The sequence below is a fragment of the Anomalospiza imberbis genome, chromosome 10 (genome assembly GCF_031753505.1).
Source record: "Anomalospiza imberbis isolate Cuckoo-Finch-1a 21T00152 chromosome 10, ASM3175350v1, whole genome shotgun sequence".
Classification (NCBI taxonomy): Eukaryota; Metazoa; Chordata; class Aves; order Passeriformes; family Viduidae; genus Anomalospiza; species Anomalospiza imberbis.
Genome location: NC_089690.1, coordinates 22,328,355 through 22,345,130, shown reverse-complemented (window position 1 = coordinate 22,345,130; position 16,776 = coordinate 22,328,355). Strand labels below are relative to the sequence as shown.

General features: G+C 50.6%; 1 protein-coding gene and 1 long non-coding RNA gene across 5 annotated transcripts; one reads left to right on the top strand and one right to left on the bottom strand.

Annotated features, from left to right (window-relative positions):
- Positions 1-2,437: 2,437 nt before the first annotated feature.
- LOC137480219 (F-box/LRR-repeat protein 12-like) lies at positions 2,438-5,367 on the bottom strand. Of its 2 annotated transcripts, XM_068201265.1 has the most exons (4): positions 5,225-5,367; positions 5,076-5,148; positions 4,053-4,776; positions 2,438-3,547 (listed from the first exon to the last, which is right to left on the bottom strand). In XM_068201265.1, the coding sequence occupies exons 1-4, from the start codon at positions 5,308-5,310 to the stop codon at positions 3,507-3,509; spliced, it is 924 nt and encodes a 307-aa protein (XP_068057366.1). In that variant the 5' UTR covers positions 5,311-5,367; the 3' UTR covers positions 2,438-3,506. The 2 variants fall into 2 exon arrangements, with proteins under 2 accessions (XP_068057366.1, XP_068057365.1); XM_068201264.1 differs by having other exon boundaries at positions 2,438-4,776.
- On the top strand, positions 4,463-13,545 carry LOC137480223 (uncharacterized). 3 transcript variants are annotated; one of them, XR_011002747.1, is made up of 3 exons: positions 4,468-4,596; positions 7,071-7,207; positions 13,162-13,545. It is a non-coding gene; the product is annotated as an uncharacterized lncRNA (long non-coding RNA). The 3 variants fall into 3 exon arrangements; XR_011002746.1 differs by lacking the exon at positions 13,162-13,545 and having other exon boundaries at positions 4,463-4,596; positions 7,074-7,213; XR_011002745.1 differs by lacking the exon at positions 13,162-13,545 and having other exon boundaries at positions 7,071-7,213.
- Positions 13,546-16,776: the final 3,231 nt, after the last annotated feature.

The following is a 16,776-nucleotide window of genomic DNA, read 5'->3' as shown; positions in this document are numbered from 1 at the left end:
GTACCTTGATATCCTGCACTGGTTTGTGCTATGCTGTAATCTGTTTGTAGTACTTTTTAGTACCAAGAATTGCTCCCAGACAGAAGTTGCCAGGACATATGGATCCCAGTGGCCTTGACTTCCCCTGGGCTGCCTCTCATCTGTACCTGAAATGCTGGGGCTGTGAACTTTCCTTCCTATGGAGAAGAAAATTTTTTTTTTTCCCCCAGGAGCCCTGGCCAAAATTTGGATTGCATCTCTAAAATTCAATATATTCAAGGATTACTCCCACATGAAAGCTGCCAGGACAGACAAGTCTGGCTGGCACTGGCCTCCCCTTGGCCGCCTTTCAAGTGCTCCTGAAACACTGGGGCTATGTGCTTTCCTTGCCATGGAAATGCACTGGCATTCTCATCTGGGAGTCCATGGCAGAAATTCTGCATGCCCCTGTACATCCAAGGATTTCTCCCAGACGAAAGCTGCTGGGTCAGATGGGTGTGCCTGGACCTTTCCTCCCAGGGGTCACCTCTGGGTCACCTCTGACCTGCACCCTAAGTATTGGGCCTCTGCGCTTTCCTTCCTGTGGAAATTAACTGTAACTGCCATCCAGGAGCCCATGCTGGAAATTTGATTTGCAGCTCCAGAAATGCAATATTCTGGTCTGCTTCTGTGCAGATACACTGTTCTGCACCACAGTGAATTGACATTTCAGAATGCAAGTGTGTGATGCTGCTTAAGGCTGAGAATTAACCTGCAGAGCACCATGGTTGTGTGCAAAGTTAAAGGCTCCAAGAGGAGAGTGACTGTCACGATTGCCTTCCAAATTCTGGTTATCTGCTGTAAGGGAGAAGGTCAGTGAACCCTATCTGTGCTGGCACCGGTTCCCAGTTATGAGAACCTTATGTTGAAACAATTCCTTTTAGCTTTAGACTCAGAGATTCAGCAAATACTGTGGTAGAAAGCTGAGAAGAAAACTACAATATTGCACCAGTGTGTTTGGCGTGGCTCACAAGAGGCAAGGGGAACGTGCAGACCAGCACTGTGCTGTCTCAACATTTAACTTACATCCTGTGAAAAGCAACCACACTCTGGAGTCATGAGTTTTCCTGCTCAGCTGCATGTACCATCACATTCTTTCAATCTCCAAAACCCAGCTTCAAAACTTAACATGTCCAGCAAGGGTTCTCCTACTGTAGGTCCTAAAACAAAAGGTGAGCACTGGCCTTCCCTTTCCCCTTGCAGTTTCACAGAGTCCAGTTACAAAACTAAGAACGTTCAGCACTTGGTCCCTTGCAAAAGGTTCTAGAGGAGAAAGAGGCCGTGCTGGAATTTGCTTTTCTTTTGCAGCCTATAAACTGCCCAGCCAACAGTGAGATGATTCGTCTTCCTTCCCAGCTATATGCAGGATGACATTCTTTCAGTCTCGAACATTCAGGATCCCCAGCGGAACCCCTGCACCAACTGCTCCCACACAATAGTGGCAGGAGAGAAAGGGCGTGACTTTTCCCTGGGCACTGTCAGTGCTCACAAAGCACACCACACGATGGCGGTGTGTACTTGCAAAAGAAGGAAATGCACCTTTTCTAGCTCTAAACCACCCAAAATGCAGCTCCAAGTTAAAAACGTCACTGCTCTCAAATAATCTGAGCCAGGACAGAAAGATTTCACTGACCTTCCCCTTCCAAGAACAAACTCCTATTTGCACCACACTCAAAACGAACTCCTCTGTGCTAATAAATTTTTTCCATCTCATGGAGTCCAGCTACAAACTTGAAAACCACGGGCAAAAATGTAGCTCACAAAAGTGCCAGCTGAGAGAGCTGTTGCGGACCAGAACTGCCAGTGCACCCTGCTGTCAGCACTTTCCTCCTCAGCTCTGTGTACCATCGGCATCCTTCAGGCTCTCGGAGTCAGGAGCCAAACAGAAGGCACAAGCAGATGCACTTGGCTGAGAAAATAAAATGGATTTGGATCTGATAAAACACCTGGGTATGATTATTAAATATATACATGTATGAAATCGTGGTACGTGTGTGTAAGCTGGTGTGTGAAGAAGCAAAGGAGCAGCTTGGTCATTCGCTGCAATGACTGACAACCCCAGATTTTGTGGTTTTTCTGGGTTTTCTATTCACTTTGAGGGCTGTGGACTGCTGCTCCTCTCAGGATGCCTAGACCAGTTCCGTGTCCTAGCTTTGCTGAAGGTTTAGCTGTCTCTGTTGGACATTTATTATGTATTTTTTAAAACATTTGGGCTTTGATGTAATGATGTGTGATGTATATGGACACCGAGAAGGTGGGGCTGGAGGAAGAAACGCTCAAGTCAGCAAAAGATGAAATGGAGATGAACTGAGTAGAAACTCCTTGAATTTGGAAATCAGAAGAAATAAGGGTCAAGAACAGCCCTCCAAAGAGCTTCAAGCAGGTATGTGGGGAGGCTGAGCAGAACCAGAACTGCTCATTAAAGACCTTTCAGTTGTTTATTCCCCTAATTTGCCCATAGTAATCCAATATTTACAGCTCCCCTCCTGTTTCCAAATCTAAAACACTCCACTTTGCGCCATATCAATTTGTAATTGCTGTTCCCTGTTTAGCAGTAAGTGAATGGAAAACTGGCATGTTGTGACTGTGAGGATATTAAATTCTGTTGTTGTGCCATCAGGATTGCAAAAATCCTGCTGCAAAAATCAGGAGAACATTGAGGTTCTTGCTGCCTCTCACTGTGCCTTGACTGACTGATGGATTTTTACTGTTTTTGATTTTCCCTTTTCCTGTTGTACTGTCCCTCCCCATCCCAGAGAGTGCTGGAACAGGGAATGCTGGAGGTTTTAATAAGGCTGATTCCACCAGTGTTAATCTCCCTGTCTGGGGTAAACAGAGTGGTAGTTACTAAGTCAGCAGCCTTGGGATGCTTTCCAAAGCAGAGCTGGAACGTCTTACCTTTGGATATTTGCCCTGAAGCTACCCTGAGAGCGGGTTTAGGAACAAAAAAGAGGCAAGGGCACAAAGGCTGCCTGACAGCAATGAGGATTTCACCACAGGGAGGGTCACTGCCATCCAGGACCGTCTGAAACCCAAAGGATTATTGCATGTGCTGCAGCCGAATGGAGGGCAGGGGGTGTTTGGGATGAAAACAGGGCAGAAAAGGCTCAACTGAGGCATTAGTTGTCCCACTCGCTTGTCACAAGGAAGGCTGGCCTAAGGGGCAGGAGAGATGCTAAAGCGGGTTAAAAATTAAAAAAAAAACAAGTCCTAAAAACAAGGATTCAAATGAAAGTTAAAAGCTTGCAAGTTTTTTAAAATAAATACAATATTTGCTCAAAAATACTGACTAAAAATTAAAAATAACAACATAACATTTAGGTGGTTATCTGGTGTTAGGATACTGGGGGGTGGGGGAAGAAGAGGATGTGAACACAGACAATAAAAGGTGATAAGAAAACGTGGATGTTACCAGCAAAACCCAGAGGTAACAGCAGCCCCAGCAATGGCTGGGGCAAAGAGGATGTCTGGCTCTTGGGATCAGGTGTTCAGGAATCCTCATGACCAGTCTGACAAGTGACTTGAAGATCTGAATTTGAAGGAAAGGAGAAGGAATTGGTAATTGTGAGGGTTTGGCTGCCAGGTCTGTTTTTTCTGTGACAGAAGGGTGCTCCACTTCACTCCTTGAATTCTGCACTCATTAAGCTGCTGCCTAACCCTCGGCAGTGGAGAAAGAGGGGAAGACAGAGCTTAAACTTGTCATCACCCCACTTTTTGGTCAGTGGGGTTCCCAAAGGCGGGGTGTGCTTCCCAGCTTTCCTATTCCTCTGATCCATGGAAAACGAGGAGGAGGGAATCCTACCAAAAGCTTGTTAAAAACCTTATTTACGTGACAAGCTCTGTAACATATTTATGTGAAAAAACTGTAATATTTTAAGGCCAGTGGCAATTCTGTCCCAAAGCTACAGGAAAACAGGCTTTTCAAAAAAAAAAAAAAAAAAGGAGCACTTCAGGTGTACTAAGGAAGAATAGCACTTCAGGCTGTCACAGACTGTGAGATATGGTGCAATGTGGAAAATTCTCCTGAATTTTACCGAGGAGTTCATCTTCAAAGCAAGTTCCACCTAATTTGAGGTGGTTCAGACGAGGCAGCACTTGCAACAAAGCGATAACAGTACCAAGGGAGACCAAATCATAGAGGTCAAGGCACAGGGTCTCCAGGTGCTCCAGTGTCACAATAGCAACCAGCCCCCTGTTTGTCAGGAAGTAGGCATTGCTGATTTCCAGGTAGCGGAGCCGCTTCATGTGGCGCCCGATGAATACCATGGCAGCATCACCAATGATGCAGTGCCGTAGAATCAGGTGTTCAAGCTCTTCCAGGTGTGGAGCTGCTGCTTGGATCCCCATATCGGTGACACGGTAGGTGCCACAAAGGCTCAGCGTCTTCAAGTGGCTCTGTGAGGAAATGTCAAGAAGATGATGGTCAGAAAAGGTGGGAATGCTGTGGATAGCGAGGTGTTGTACCTGTGGTGGTGGCACCGAAGGGGAAACGCAGAACCAGGCATCGGGGATGTCGCAAAGGCTCAGCTCCAGTGTGGTGACAGAGGCGGGCATGCTCTCGTACGGGACATGGCGGAGGTCAGTCTCGGTCAGGCACAGCCGATGGAGCTGGGGGCAGCGCTTCCGAAGGGCAGCCAGCAGTGCCGGGGAGAGGAGCCGCTGCTTGCGGCCGGAGCGCGGCGCGCCCCGCATCCGCAGGGTGCACAGGCTGTCGGGGAGGCGGTGGCGCACCAGGTGCCACAGCGTGCGGCGGCTGATCTGCGGGGCAAAGGGCCCGGTTCCAGGGATGGGGTGGGGCGGTCCCCCCCGTTCCCCTCAGCTATCCCTGAGCCCCCAGTCAGCCTCTGTGCACAGTGGGGTGATCTCGCGGTCCCCCCCGTTCCCCTCAGCTATCCCTGAGCCCCCAGTCAGCCTCTGTGCACAGTGGGGTGATCTCGCGGTCCCCCCCGTTCCCCTCAGCTATCCCTGAGCCCCCAGTCAGCCTCTGTGCACAGTGGGGTGATCTCGCCTCCCCCCATCCCTCCTGCCCCCAGCGGAACTCTCTCCCCGGCCCGTACCCGGTGAGGGCTCAAATCCACATGCGTCCAGACCGCTCGGTCCCGCGCCAGCTGCTGCCACCGCCGGCAGACCCTGCGGGGAGGCCATCGGCCGTCAGCGCCGGGGCGGGGAACCGGCAGGCGGCCGGTCCCGCCCGGGGAGACCCTACCTGGCCGCTCGAAGCCGGTCCCGCAGCGGCAGCAGCGCCAAGACCTGCACCAGCACCGAGTCGGGCAGCGGCGGCCGCGCCGCCATCGCGGCCGTCGCTACCAGAAGCGCGAGCGCCGCCCTGGCGCCGCCTCAGCTCCGGCCCGCCCCGCGGCACCGCCGGGGCGCGGCCGCGGAGCTGCCGCTCGGCCCCGCTGGCTCCGCGGGGCTCGCACCCTCCCTGTTGAGCCCCCTTCCTTACCCACAGCCCCCTCACGGTGCCTCCTCGCTCCTCCGCCATGAGCCCCGGTGTCTCACCCAGTCTCGCCCGTCCCACGCTGCCTCTTGTTCCCGGGTGGGTCCCCTGCTCGGTGCCTCTTGTCCCCGCTTCTCCGTGCTTCTTGTCCCGTCCCCCTCTCCCCACCACCCCAGCCCCGGTGCCTCTTCTTTCCTGGCACTGCCCCCCTTGGTGATTGTGAAAAATGCATATTATATGGCTCTACGCAGATATTTACTATATGTATTATGCTAGGTTGGAAAGTTAAGTTGTATTAACATTTTAATAATATAGTAAATGTAGTTTTGTAAGCTTTAGCAGTTAAAATAGAAATTATGTGTGTATTCTTTTAATTAGCTCAAGAAAAGGAGAAGATAATTTAAAAAAAATTCTTTGCACAGAGATAACAATTACAGAAACCCATAAATTTTCCAGAGGAGAGGAGTTTATGGTTTTCCTTATCAACGGAAACGAACTTTTTCAAGCTGGACTTAGACTGGAAGGCGCCTAGGGATTATAGAAAATTTTTGACACGTACCAGATGGATTTCTTGTTTTAAATAAAATATATGCATATTCATAAAGTGTTTTGTATATGCAACAGATTACCCTTCTTAAGGAGTAAATTTTCTTTTAACGGGGTCCCCCTTTTCCTGGCTCACTTTTGTCCAGAGAGGGGTACCCAGCCCGGGCTGTAACTCTTTGCTGTTATTGTCTCATTAATTGTCCTAACTCTAATTGTGTAACCTTTATTACTACATTTGTATTATTTTTATAACTATTTTATTTTTATTAAACTTTTCTAAATTTTTGAAACAAGTGATTGGCGTTTATAACGGTGTTTCTTGGAGGATGTTATAAACGCCAATCACTTGGTTTTTAAAAGTTTAAAAGTTTAATAATAATAAAATAGTTATAAAAATAGTAATACAATTAGAGTAATGAAAATTTAGAGTTAGGACAATTACAAGACAATAAAAAGCAAAGAGTTGCGGACGTCCGGATGCTCTCGGGCACTTAAGCCCAATAAGCATGCCTTGTGAACAAAGGAATAATCTTTAAAAGCAGTAGCCTGTTGCATATTCATACATCTCATACATGATGCATAAATTCCTTGCAAATTAAGAACTTTTCTGGTTTTTGTCAACTTCTTCCCCTTAATTCTGGTGGTTCCATACAGACGGAGAGAAGGTGGAAGAATGTTTGTCTTTTCCGATAAGGAGGCAGTAATTCTTTATGGGCCCCCATCATTGTCATTTCTGTGTGAAGAGTTTCTTCATTATCTCATCTCTTGCTTGAGCTAGTAAAAAAAAACACCCACATACATAGGCTCTATTTTAACTACAAAACTACATATACCATACTATTAAAATGTTAATACAGCACTTCTAATCAATATAACATAATACATATAGTATTCAATTTAATATTTGCGAAAAGCCAATCATAAAATACGCATTTTTCACAGAGGAGAAGAAGTAGCTTAGCACTGATCACTCCTGGCCCAGTCACTCTCCCAGACGTGTTGTTTCTGACACCCTTCTAATGTTCACGTGGCACCAGCTCACATAAGTTCCTCTCTGAAGGCCCAGCAGGCCATTACAGGACGGGAACAGCTGTCATGACTCAGAGAAGAGCCTGGAATATCTGCAGTGCGGAGTTGCAACCCAGAAAGAAGAGAATACAAAGTAATAAATTCAAGACTGACCTCAGGAGGATGCTTGAGCAGGTAAAATATGCTGTCCCTACCTCTGCAAAGCTTCGTTGTCCTCTGGAACTCCACACATTTCACCAGACAGCACTTTGGAGTTGTCTGCTTGTTTTCTTTCCTCTCCCTCTCACCCCTGTGGACACACACTGTTGTATTTTCTCTTTATTCTGACACCCCATGGCCTTCACAAGTGCACTTCACACTGATGCCAGCCTCCTTGCCCCAGTGTCCCCAGGCACGCAGTTGTCTCTCTCTTGTAGCCTACACTGAGTGCTTTTTTGCCCACAACTAATGGTCTCTGAGCAGAGATCTCCCTGTCCTGATGTCCAGAAGTTGTTTTGCTCCATTTGATGGCACGTTTCTGTGATCTTTTTTCATATCCTTTGGGTAGGTGGAACAGGAAGGGGGAAGCCTGAAGAGATGTCTCTGAAAGTCTGACCAGAAAATGAGCTGCTTCTAGACAGGTGCAAACAGACTCTTCGCTGGTGGGAGGAGGCTCTGGCCATGCAGTCGTAGTGGCAGTAGCAGCAATCACCAGACTGTCTGTGTACTTTCATGGGTTTGGTAACACCCTGGTCTCCCTGAGGAGGTGAATCTTCACAGGCAACGGGGCAGAATACGTGTAAGATTTATGTCAGTCAAGTACAGGATGCTGAGCTCTGGCAAGTGAGCCAAAACTGCTGCTGAAGCCACCAAGGTACAGCTGAAGGCTGTTTTCACCAGGAAGCCTCAGAGTCTGAAGTTCAGTTGTGACAGAAAGCAAACTGAACTCCTTCCCCTTAGGACTCGTGGCTGCCTGTGCTGTGGACCTAATTCTGCAGTTCAGCAGTGTGTTGCTTTTGCACAGCCTGGTTTTTGGTAGCCAGGGGGGCCACAGAGGTGGCTTCTGTGAGAAGCTGCTGGAAACTTCCACCATGTCTGGCAGGGCCAGTCCTGGATGGCTCTGAGGATGGACATGCTGCTGGCCAAGGCTGGGACAATGAGAGGGGTTGGCAACACCTCTGTGGTAACAGATTTCAGAAGAAAATCAAAACAAAGGGGGACACAGCTTTTTCTAGCCAGAGAAGAGGAGAAGGTGAGAACATGTGATGGAAACAATGTGGAGACACCGAGGTCAGTGGGGAAGGAGAAGCAGGAGGTGCTCCAGGGGCCAGAGCCGAGATTCCTCTGCAGCCATGGTGAGAGCACGGTGAGACAGCTGTGCCCCTGCAGCCCCTGGGGATCCACGGGGGATGCAGAGATCCACAGGGCATGCAGAGATCCACCCACAGCCCATGGGGATCCATGGGGGATGCAGAGATCCACCCCCAGCCCGTGGGGATCCATGGGGGATGCAGAGATCCACAGGGCATGCAGAGATCCACCCACAGCCCATGGGGATCCATGGGGGATGCAGAGATCCACAGGGCATGCAGAGATCCAGCCACAGCCCATGGGATCCACGGGGGATGCAGAGATCCACAGGGCATGCAGAGATCCACCCACAGCTCCTGGGGATCCACAGGGCATGCAGAGATCCACCCACAGCCCATGGGATCCACGAGGGATGCAGAGATCCACAGGGCATGCAGAGATCCACCCACAGCTCCTGGGGATCCACAGAGCATGCAGAGATCCACCCACAGCCCATGGGATCCACGGGGGATGCAGAGATCCACCCACAGCCCGTGGGAGATGCAGAGATCCACCCACAGCCCGTGGGGATCCATAGAGGATGCAGAGATCCATCTGTAGCCCATGGGAGATGCAGAGATCCACCCCCAGCCCCTGGGGGATGCAGAGATCCACCCCCAGCCCGTGGGGGATGCAGAGATCCACCCCCAGCCCGTGGGGATCCATGGGAGATGCAGAGATCCATCTGTAGCCCATGGGAGATGCAGAGATCCACCCCCAGCCCGTGGGGGATGCAGAGATCCACCCCCAGCCCGTGGGGGATGCAGAGATCCACCCCCAGCCCGTGGGGAGGTGCTCATGCCGGAGTGGGGGGATGCCTGCAGGAGGCTGTGATCCAGTGGGAGCCCCAGTGGACAGAGGGCCTTTGCTTCCAGGCTGGAGCAGCCGGTGCTTGGAGGACTGCAGCCCGTGGAAGAGTGACCCACGCCGCAGCAGCTGTGGCAGGACTGCTGCTCGTGAGCTTGGAGCCCCACTGGAGAAGTGCACAGAGAACTGCCTCCTGTGGCAGGGACCCCACGGTCTCACCGGGGAAGGACTCCTCTCTCTGAGCTCTGGGAGAAGATCCCATGCTCAGGTAGGTAAACCAGAGGTCCAAGTGGGAGAAGTGGCCATCTGCTGAGCATGGCCATGAGCATCTAAGAGCATCTGCCTGTAAGTGGTAGGTCAAGTTCCAGATCTGCAGTTTCCCAGAGCCAGAGGAGTGCCCTAAGAGCTGCAAAACACTTTCTCAGTTCACTTTATCAACACCCTCGTTCATTGTGTGTCAGTGTAAGAGCCTTGGGGTGCTTATGGCACAGGCAGGAGCAGTGGTGCCTGGGCTCATTCCTGACATGCACATGTGGTCCAGACTCAGAAGTCAGGATACGGGAAGGTTGGGCATGCACTTCCTTTTGCTTCTGATTTATTCATATCAAAAATGGCTGCTTAATCAAATTATGGTTTTCAGTGTCTTGGGAGTTGAAAAATCCTGCTTTAGGCTTAAAATATATGAATTAAAAATGGCTGTGAATGAAGCAATAAACCTTAATATAATCAGGATGAGCATGAGAAAAAGAAGAAATCCTACCTAATTCTAGTAAGATGGGGGAGATTGTCAGTGTTGGGAGATTCTACAGATGCTTTAAAATCTATGAAGGGAAAATTGAAAATTCCCTTTCATGTGGCAGAATATCAGTAACTAGTACTGTATTCCAAATAAAAGTCAGAGGATTAAAATTGATAAAAAATATTAATGTATTTCTGTTTTATCACCAACTTGAATAAAATTTCAGGTTATATAGGTGTGTTTGTTTTGGCTGGGATAGAGTTAATTTTCTTCCAGGCAGCGGCTGGCATGAATGTGTTTTGAATTTGTGCTGAACACGGGGTTGCTAATCTAGAAAATTTTTTGTAATTGCTGAACAGAACTTTCCCAGAGCCAAAGCCTTCCCTGCCCTTTGTATGGCTGCGCTGGGAAGAAGGCTGGGAGCGCGTGGGAGGTTGGGAGGGGACACACCCAGGACAGGTGACCCCAACTGGATATTCCAGACCTTATGGCATCATGCTCAGCATAAAAAGCTGGGTGGAAGAAGGAGGAAGATGGGGATGTGTGGAGTGATGCTGTTTGTCTTCCCAAATCACCGTTCCACGTTGTCGTGGTTTAAAAGACACATGTCTGCCACGGAAGGTGGGAACCCTCCAAGTTATTATAACTTTGAAATTACAGGGCTTTCAGGCAAATATATCAGAACAGGAATAACAGTTCTTTACTAATACAAATATATAAAAAACAAGGCAAACAAACACCACTAGCAGCAGCACCAAAGAGAACACAAACCCCAAACAAACACAAACCCCAAACTGAACACAAACCCCAAAAAACACAAACCCCAAGGGAACACAAACCCCAAACTGAACACAAACCCCAAATGAACACAAACCCCAAACAAACACAAACCCCAAACTGAACACAAACCCCAAAAAACACAAACCCCAAGGGAACACAAACCACAACCAACACAAACCCCAAGCGAACACAAACCCCAAATAAACACAAACCACAACCAACACAAACCCCAAATGAACACAAACCCCAAATGAACACAAACCCCAAAGAGAACACAAACCCCAAGGGCACACAAACCCAAATGAACACAAACCCCCAAACGAACACAAACCCCAAATGAACACAAACCAAAATGAACACAAACCCCAAATGAACACAAACCCCAAATGGAACACAAACCCCAAATGAACACAAACCCCAAATGGAACACAAACCCCAAGTGAACAGAAACCCCACAGGAACACAAACCCCAAATGGAACACAAACCCCAAATGAACACAAACCCCAAGGGAACACAAACCCCAAGGGCACACAAACCCCAAATGGAACACAAACCCCAAGTGAACAGAAACCCCACAGGAACACAAACCCCAAATGGAACACAAACCCCAAATGAACACAAACCCCAAGGGAACACAAACCCCAAGGGCACACAAACCCCAAATTAACAAAACCCCACAGGAACACAAACCCCACAGGAACACAGACCCCAAATGAACACAAACCCCAAGGGAACACAAACCCCACAGGAACACACAGACCCCAAATGAACACAGACCCCAAATGAACACAAACCCCACAGGAACACACAGACCCCAAATGAACACAGACCCCAAATGAACACAAACCCCACAGGAACACACAGACCCCAAATGAACACAAACCCCAAATGAACACAAACCCCACAGGAACACAAACCCCACAGGAACACACAAACCCCACAGGAACACACAGACCCCACAGGAACACACAGACCCCACAGGAACACAGACCCCAAATGAACACAAACCCCACAGGAACACCGACCCCACAGGAACACAAACCCCAAATGAACACAAACCCCACAGGAACAAAACCCCAAATGAACACCGACCCCACAGGAACACAAACCCCACAGGAACACAAACCCCAAATGAACACAGTCCCCACAGGAACACCGACCCCCGCCTCTCTCGCCGCCGGCACTTTCCCCTCCGCTGCAGTTCCGCTCACGGCCGCACGGGCAGGGGTGCGGTGCTTGCCCCGCGCCTGCAGGGGGCGCTGTGGCGCGGGCTCGGCCGCCCCCACACGGTGATGGCGGCTCTGGTGAGGGGCAGGGGGAGAAAAGGGCCTTTCCCTTCCCTTTCCCTTTCCCTTTCCCTTTCCCTTTCCCTTTCCCTTTCCCTTTCCCTTTCCCTTTCCCTTTCCCTTTCCCTTTCCCTTTCCCTTTCCTTCTTGCAGCAGTGGCTGCAATGGCGGAGGTGGGCACGCCCAGAGGGGCAAACAAAGAGTAGCAAAATCTAGCGGCAGGGGCCGCAGGGTCTGCGGGGACGTGAGGTGCGCGGTTAAAGTGCAGCATAAAACCCAAAGCAGCGGCAGAAAACAGCGGGGCTGGGCAGCGGAAAATATCTCTAGTGATTTTATTCTTGTCCAGGTTTAAGGCAAGCATAGAGTGTGTTGTGACCTGTTTTTGTGTGTCTATAGCCTCAGCAGTCTCCAGTACTTGGGACTGGTGCTTACCATGGGCTGTTCATTTCTCCTTTCTTTCTCTAAAACTTGGCACCGACTTTCACTCTCTGTTTTAACAGATTTATTGACATAAGTGATTTTTACAGAATCCTTCAAAAGAGAAATTGATTACCAAAACAAGCTTTAAGGTTCTTAGAAAAGTGGCTGCACATGATGGTCGAAAGATAGGCTGGAAATAAATCCCCATAGACCGATGTCTATAGAGCAGGTGTTTGTTTATTTATTTATTTTTCATTTGTTCTATACTTATCTATTTCTAAAGCTATCCACCTATCGACTTTTTTTTTTCTTTTTTTCATCTAGTCAGCATTAAGCAACTCGTTAACCATATACTAGCCATTACATTGTATAAAAAGTTATTTATATCAGGTTATTAGGTATGATATTAGGTATCAGGTATAAGTTATGATTCAGATTATATAGGTATAAAAAGCTATAATTCAGGTTGTGTAGGTATCATGTTATTTAAATATATAAAAAGTAATTATTTAGATTATATTGATACCAGGTTATATAGATATATCAGGTTATGTTGATATCTTATAACTTAAGTTCTATAAGCACTTTGTAACTTTGGTCTAAGTTATATAGCCTACATAACTAATAATAGTTATATTGTCTATATTTCCCTGGAACTCAGGATCAGGATTTACAGCTCTGGCAGATTTTCTGCCCTTCAAAGGTTTTATACTCACATTTTCAATAGCAGAATGATTGCTGTGTCTCATTAATCCTGCAGTCTAAGTCCTTCTCTAGGGAGAAATAGGGAGGTGGCAGCATTAAGCACCCAAGAGCCCCATTTCTGCAGCTTTTTGGCTGGGCACTGCAACAGAAATGTAGCAGCAATGGCCTTCTGCTCTCCGATCTTCATGTGACTTTTGAGCTCCTGCTTCACATACAGCCTTTGTCAAAGAATGGAGCCCACCCAGCAGGGCTGGGTCTACAGCCACTGCCCTGGTATGGGGTGTGTGGCGTTATTCCTTCTCTTCCTGGGGTGTTGACTGACTGATTCCTCCTGGCCTCCTTTACTGCTCCATGGACTCTCCACCAGTGAAGAGAAATCTGCTCCCTAAGCCTCCTGAGGAACAGAAATAGAAAGCTTTTCCCCATCCCTCTGACTTTATTCTCTCAATTAAGAGAGAGCACGGCATGCGCTGTAATTCCAGAAGCAGTGCTTCTGCAAGGACACAGTCCTTGGGGAGGCTCCCAGATTTCATCAGTCTTCCACTGGCTGCCCCAAAAGATCAGTTAGACATGAAACACTGAGTTTTGCAAAGTATAGAAATAGGAGGTCCCCAACCCCTCATTCCCTGGATTTCCACTGCTTTTGAGATATCAAAAATATGAAATGTAAAATTAAATACAAAGTTTAGAAACCAAACCAAGAAAATTAGTCCCAGTTTTCTATAGAATGGCTGACACCCGGAAATGATGCTGCAGCCTCAGGGACCTCCACAAGCTGGAGAAACGGGCTGATGGAACCTCCTGAAGTTCAAGCAAGGGCCGAGCAGTCCTCCCCCTGGGGAGGCGCAGCCCCAGGACACGCCATGGAAAGCAGCAGCCCTGCAGAGCAGCTCCTCTGCAGGTCCTGGTGGGTGTGACTGGCACAGCCCCGCCCCAGCAGGGACCGCCTGGAAGGGAGCTGGGCAAACACGGAGGTGTGCAGGCCTCTGCCAGGTGGGCTTTGTGCCACAGGACCTGTGTCCATGGATGGAGGAGCTCCTGGGTGTGTCCCTGCGAGCCCTGTGATGTCACCACTCATGATCACTATGACACCACAACTATAACCACCAGCGCTGGGCAGAGGCAGAGCACTCAGGCTGTGACCCACGAGCAGCCGAGGAGCTTCCGAGTGCTGCCAGGGTCTGAGGAGCCTCTGTGCTGCCAGTGCCTGAGGATCTTCTGCGTGCTGTCAGCGACCGAGGAGCCTCCAAGTGCTGCCAGCGACCGAGGAGCCTCACAGTGCTGCCAGTGACCGAGAGGCCTCTGAGTCCCACCGGACGTTGAGGAGCCTCTGAGTGCCACAAGTGGCAGCCAAGGCTCCGAGTCCTGCCAGCAGCTGAGAGGAGCCAAGCCCGGGAGCACCAATGGCAGAGGTCAGGCAAGAGCCATCAGCGCCGCGAGCCGTCAGGGTGTGCCACATCTGCGTGGATTTCCTGCGGAGCCCCGCTGCTGCCGTGGAGCCATGCGGACATGTGTTCTGCCACGCCTGCATCCAGCCCCAGGCCGCCCCCGACGCCGCTGCCACCTGCCCCATCTGCCAAGGGCCCATTGGGTCCATCCGCCTGCTGCAGGGGCTGGACGTCCGTGCCAGGATGGCCTCGCGTCGCCCCCGCCGCCTCCATCCCTTCGTGGTGCGGTGGCGGCAGCGGCGGCAGCAGGAGGAGCAGGAGGATGCGGCTCCTGGAGGTGGCCGGCGCCGAAGACTCGCCGATGGGGACAGGGCACCGAGCCCTGTGCCCCGCCAGCGTCCCCGGAGAGAGGTGGAGGACTTGCAGAGGAACGGGCTGGGACAGCGGCCGCCGAGGGGAGATGAAGCCATGGCCGCAGGGGACAACCAGCACCGCCCCCCCGTGATCTGATGTGATGCGGATCCTCCATGGCCCCTCTGAACTGAAATCCGGGATGCTGAGAAGGGCCTCGCCTGGTCTCTTCTGGCCGTCTCCTCGTTACATCAAGACTGGCAGAGTGGGAGCTGTGGGAGGGAAAGCATGTAGTTGTAGAGACTTGGGGAGGGGGTAGGATATTGATCTTAGGACATTAGGATATTAGGTCTATAATAAACTTTTTCATTTGAAGCATTAGAAAGCAGCCATTCTTTATCAGCGTCGGACACACAGAAGAGTGTCTCCTTTAGTCTGATGTGCGTGGTGAAAGTTCACAACAGGGTATTTATTCCATCCTGAACATACACATTCATTACAATGTGCTAACTAATACACAGACGGCACTTTCCTAGAACCAATTGGCACGCATTCGCCTTCTATTGGAAGTCTTTTTTGGTCCTGTAGGTCATCTAAAGGGGTGTCTGGTGGTCATATTCACTGCATGCTTCAATATTACAGGGGATCTTTCTTTGAACTTTTTCTTTGGGCGTGTACTCTTGTTTTTTGTTATGTAACTTGCAAAAAACCCCTCTGTAGTCCTTTATCTGTTTCTCCACTGGTTCCAGCTACGTTTATCCTCCTTTGTGCATACCTTTACATCCTGTTATCTTTTTTGCTAGTTAGTCCTAAAGCTCTATTCAGCAGCTTCAGGGGAACGGAAAATTTCTAGTCTCTGTGTTATTTATCAATAATATTTTTTTCTTGAGACTGCCTCTTTTAGTTCATACAAGCAAGCACCCACAATGATTACGGTGACTGCCACGGACGCATAACGAGGCCAACAAACAGCAATAGCTAGGGCAGCAGCAACAAACAGAAGCAGAAAACCAAACCAGCCTCTGTCGGCTGCAGGCGCTTTCCCCTGTGCTGCAGCTCCGGGCACAGCCGGCAGGGGCGCTGCTGGCTCCCGGCGGGCAGGGCAGGTGCGGGGATTCCCCACGGCCGCAGGGGGCGCTCCGGTGCGAGCTCGGCGCCCACGCGGTAACGGCGGCTGGACCGAGACGGGCAGGGGTGGAAGAAAGGCTTGCTTTACAGTCCCGGGTGGTAAACGAGACGCAGCAAACTCCACGGCTGTAGCGGGAACCACGGGACGGCTGGGCAGGCGGGGAACGAAGAGCTACAGTGCAGGGAATGCTCGGAGCAGGGCCGAAGAAGCGGCGTGTGCAGGCTGTGCAGGACCGGGAGAGTCTGGGCTGAGGAAAGCAGCCTGTGGCCTCCTGCCGGGGGGGAATCCCATGGGCTTGGATGAAACTGTGCCTCTGCACGGCCGGGCTTGTGGAGCTCAGCACCGGCTGCTCCAGCTGAGCCCGGGGAGCTCAGGCCGGGAGCCCCGGCTGCTGCCAGCGCGCCCCAAGGGCAGGACTCGCGGGTGACTTTTAACCCCGATTGTCGCTGGCTGCTGCCAGAAGAGTCCCGGGTGGGAGGAACAAAGGCACCGACTCTGCCCAGCTCTCGTGGTGGCCGCTCTCCCACCTCCTGCCCGAGGCAGCTGCGCTGTCCGGCAGGGGCTGCGCTCCGCTGCTGCCGGGCAGGAGCCGCGGGCGGTGCCGAGAGCGGCGGCTCCGGGGGTGCGCGGCAGGGAGGTGATGATTCACAGAGATCCCCGCTTGGCTGGAATCTCCTTGTGCACGGCAGATGAACTGTGGGGCCCAGTAAAGAGAAGGGAAAGAGCTGATCGGGATCCCGCATGTGCTGGCCCAAAGGGCCCGCGGTGCCTCTGCCAGCCAAAGGTACAGGGAAAGCTGTGGGGGCTT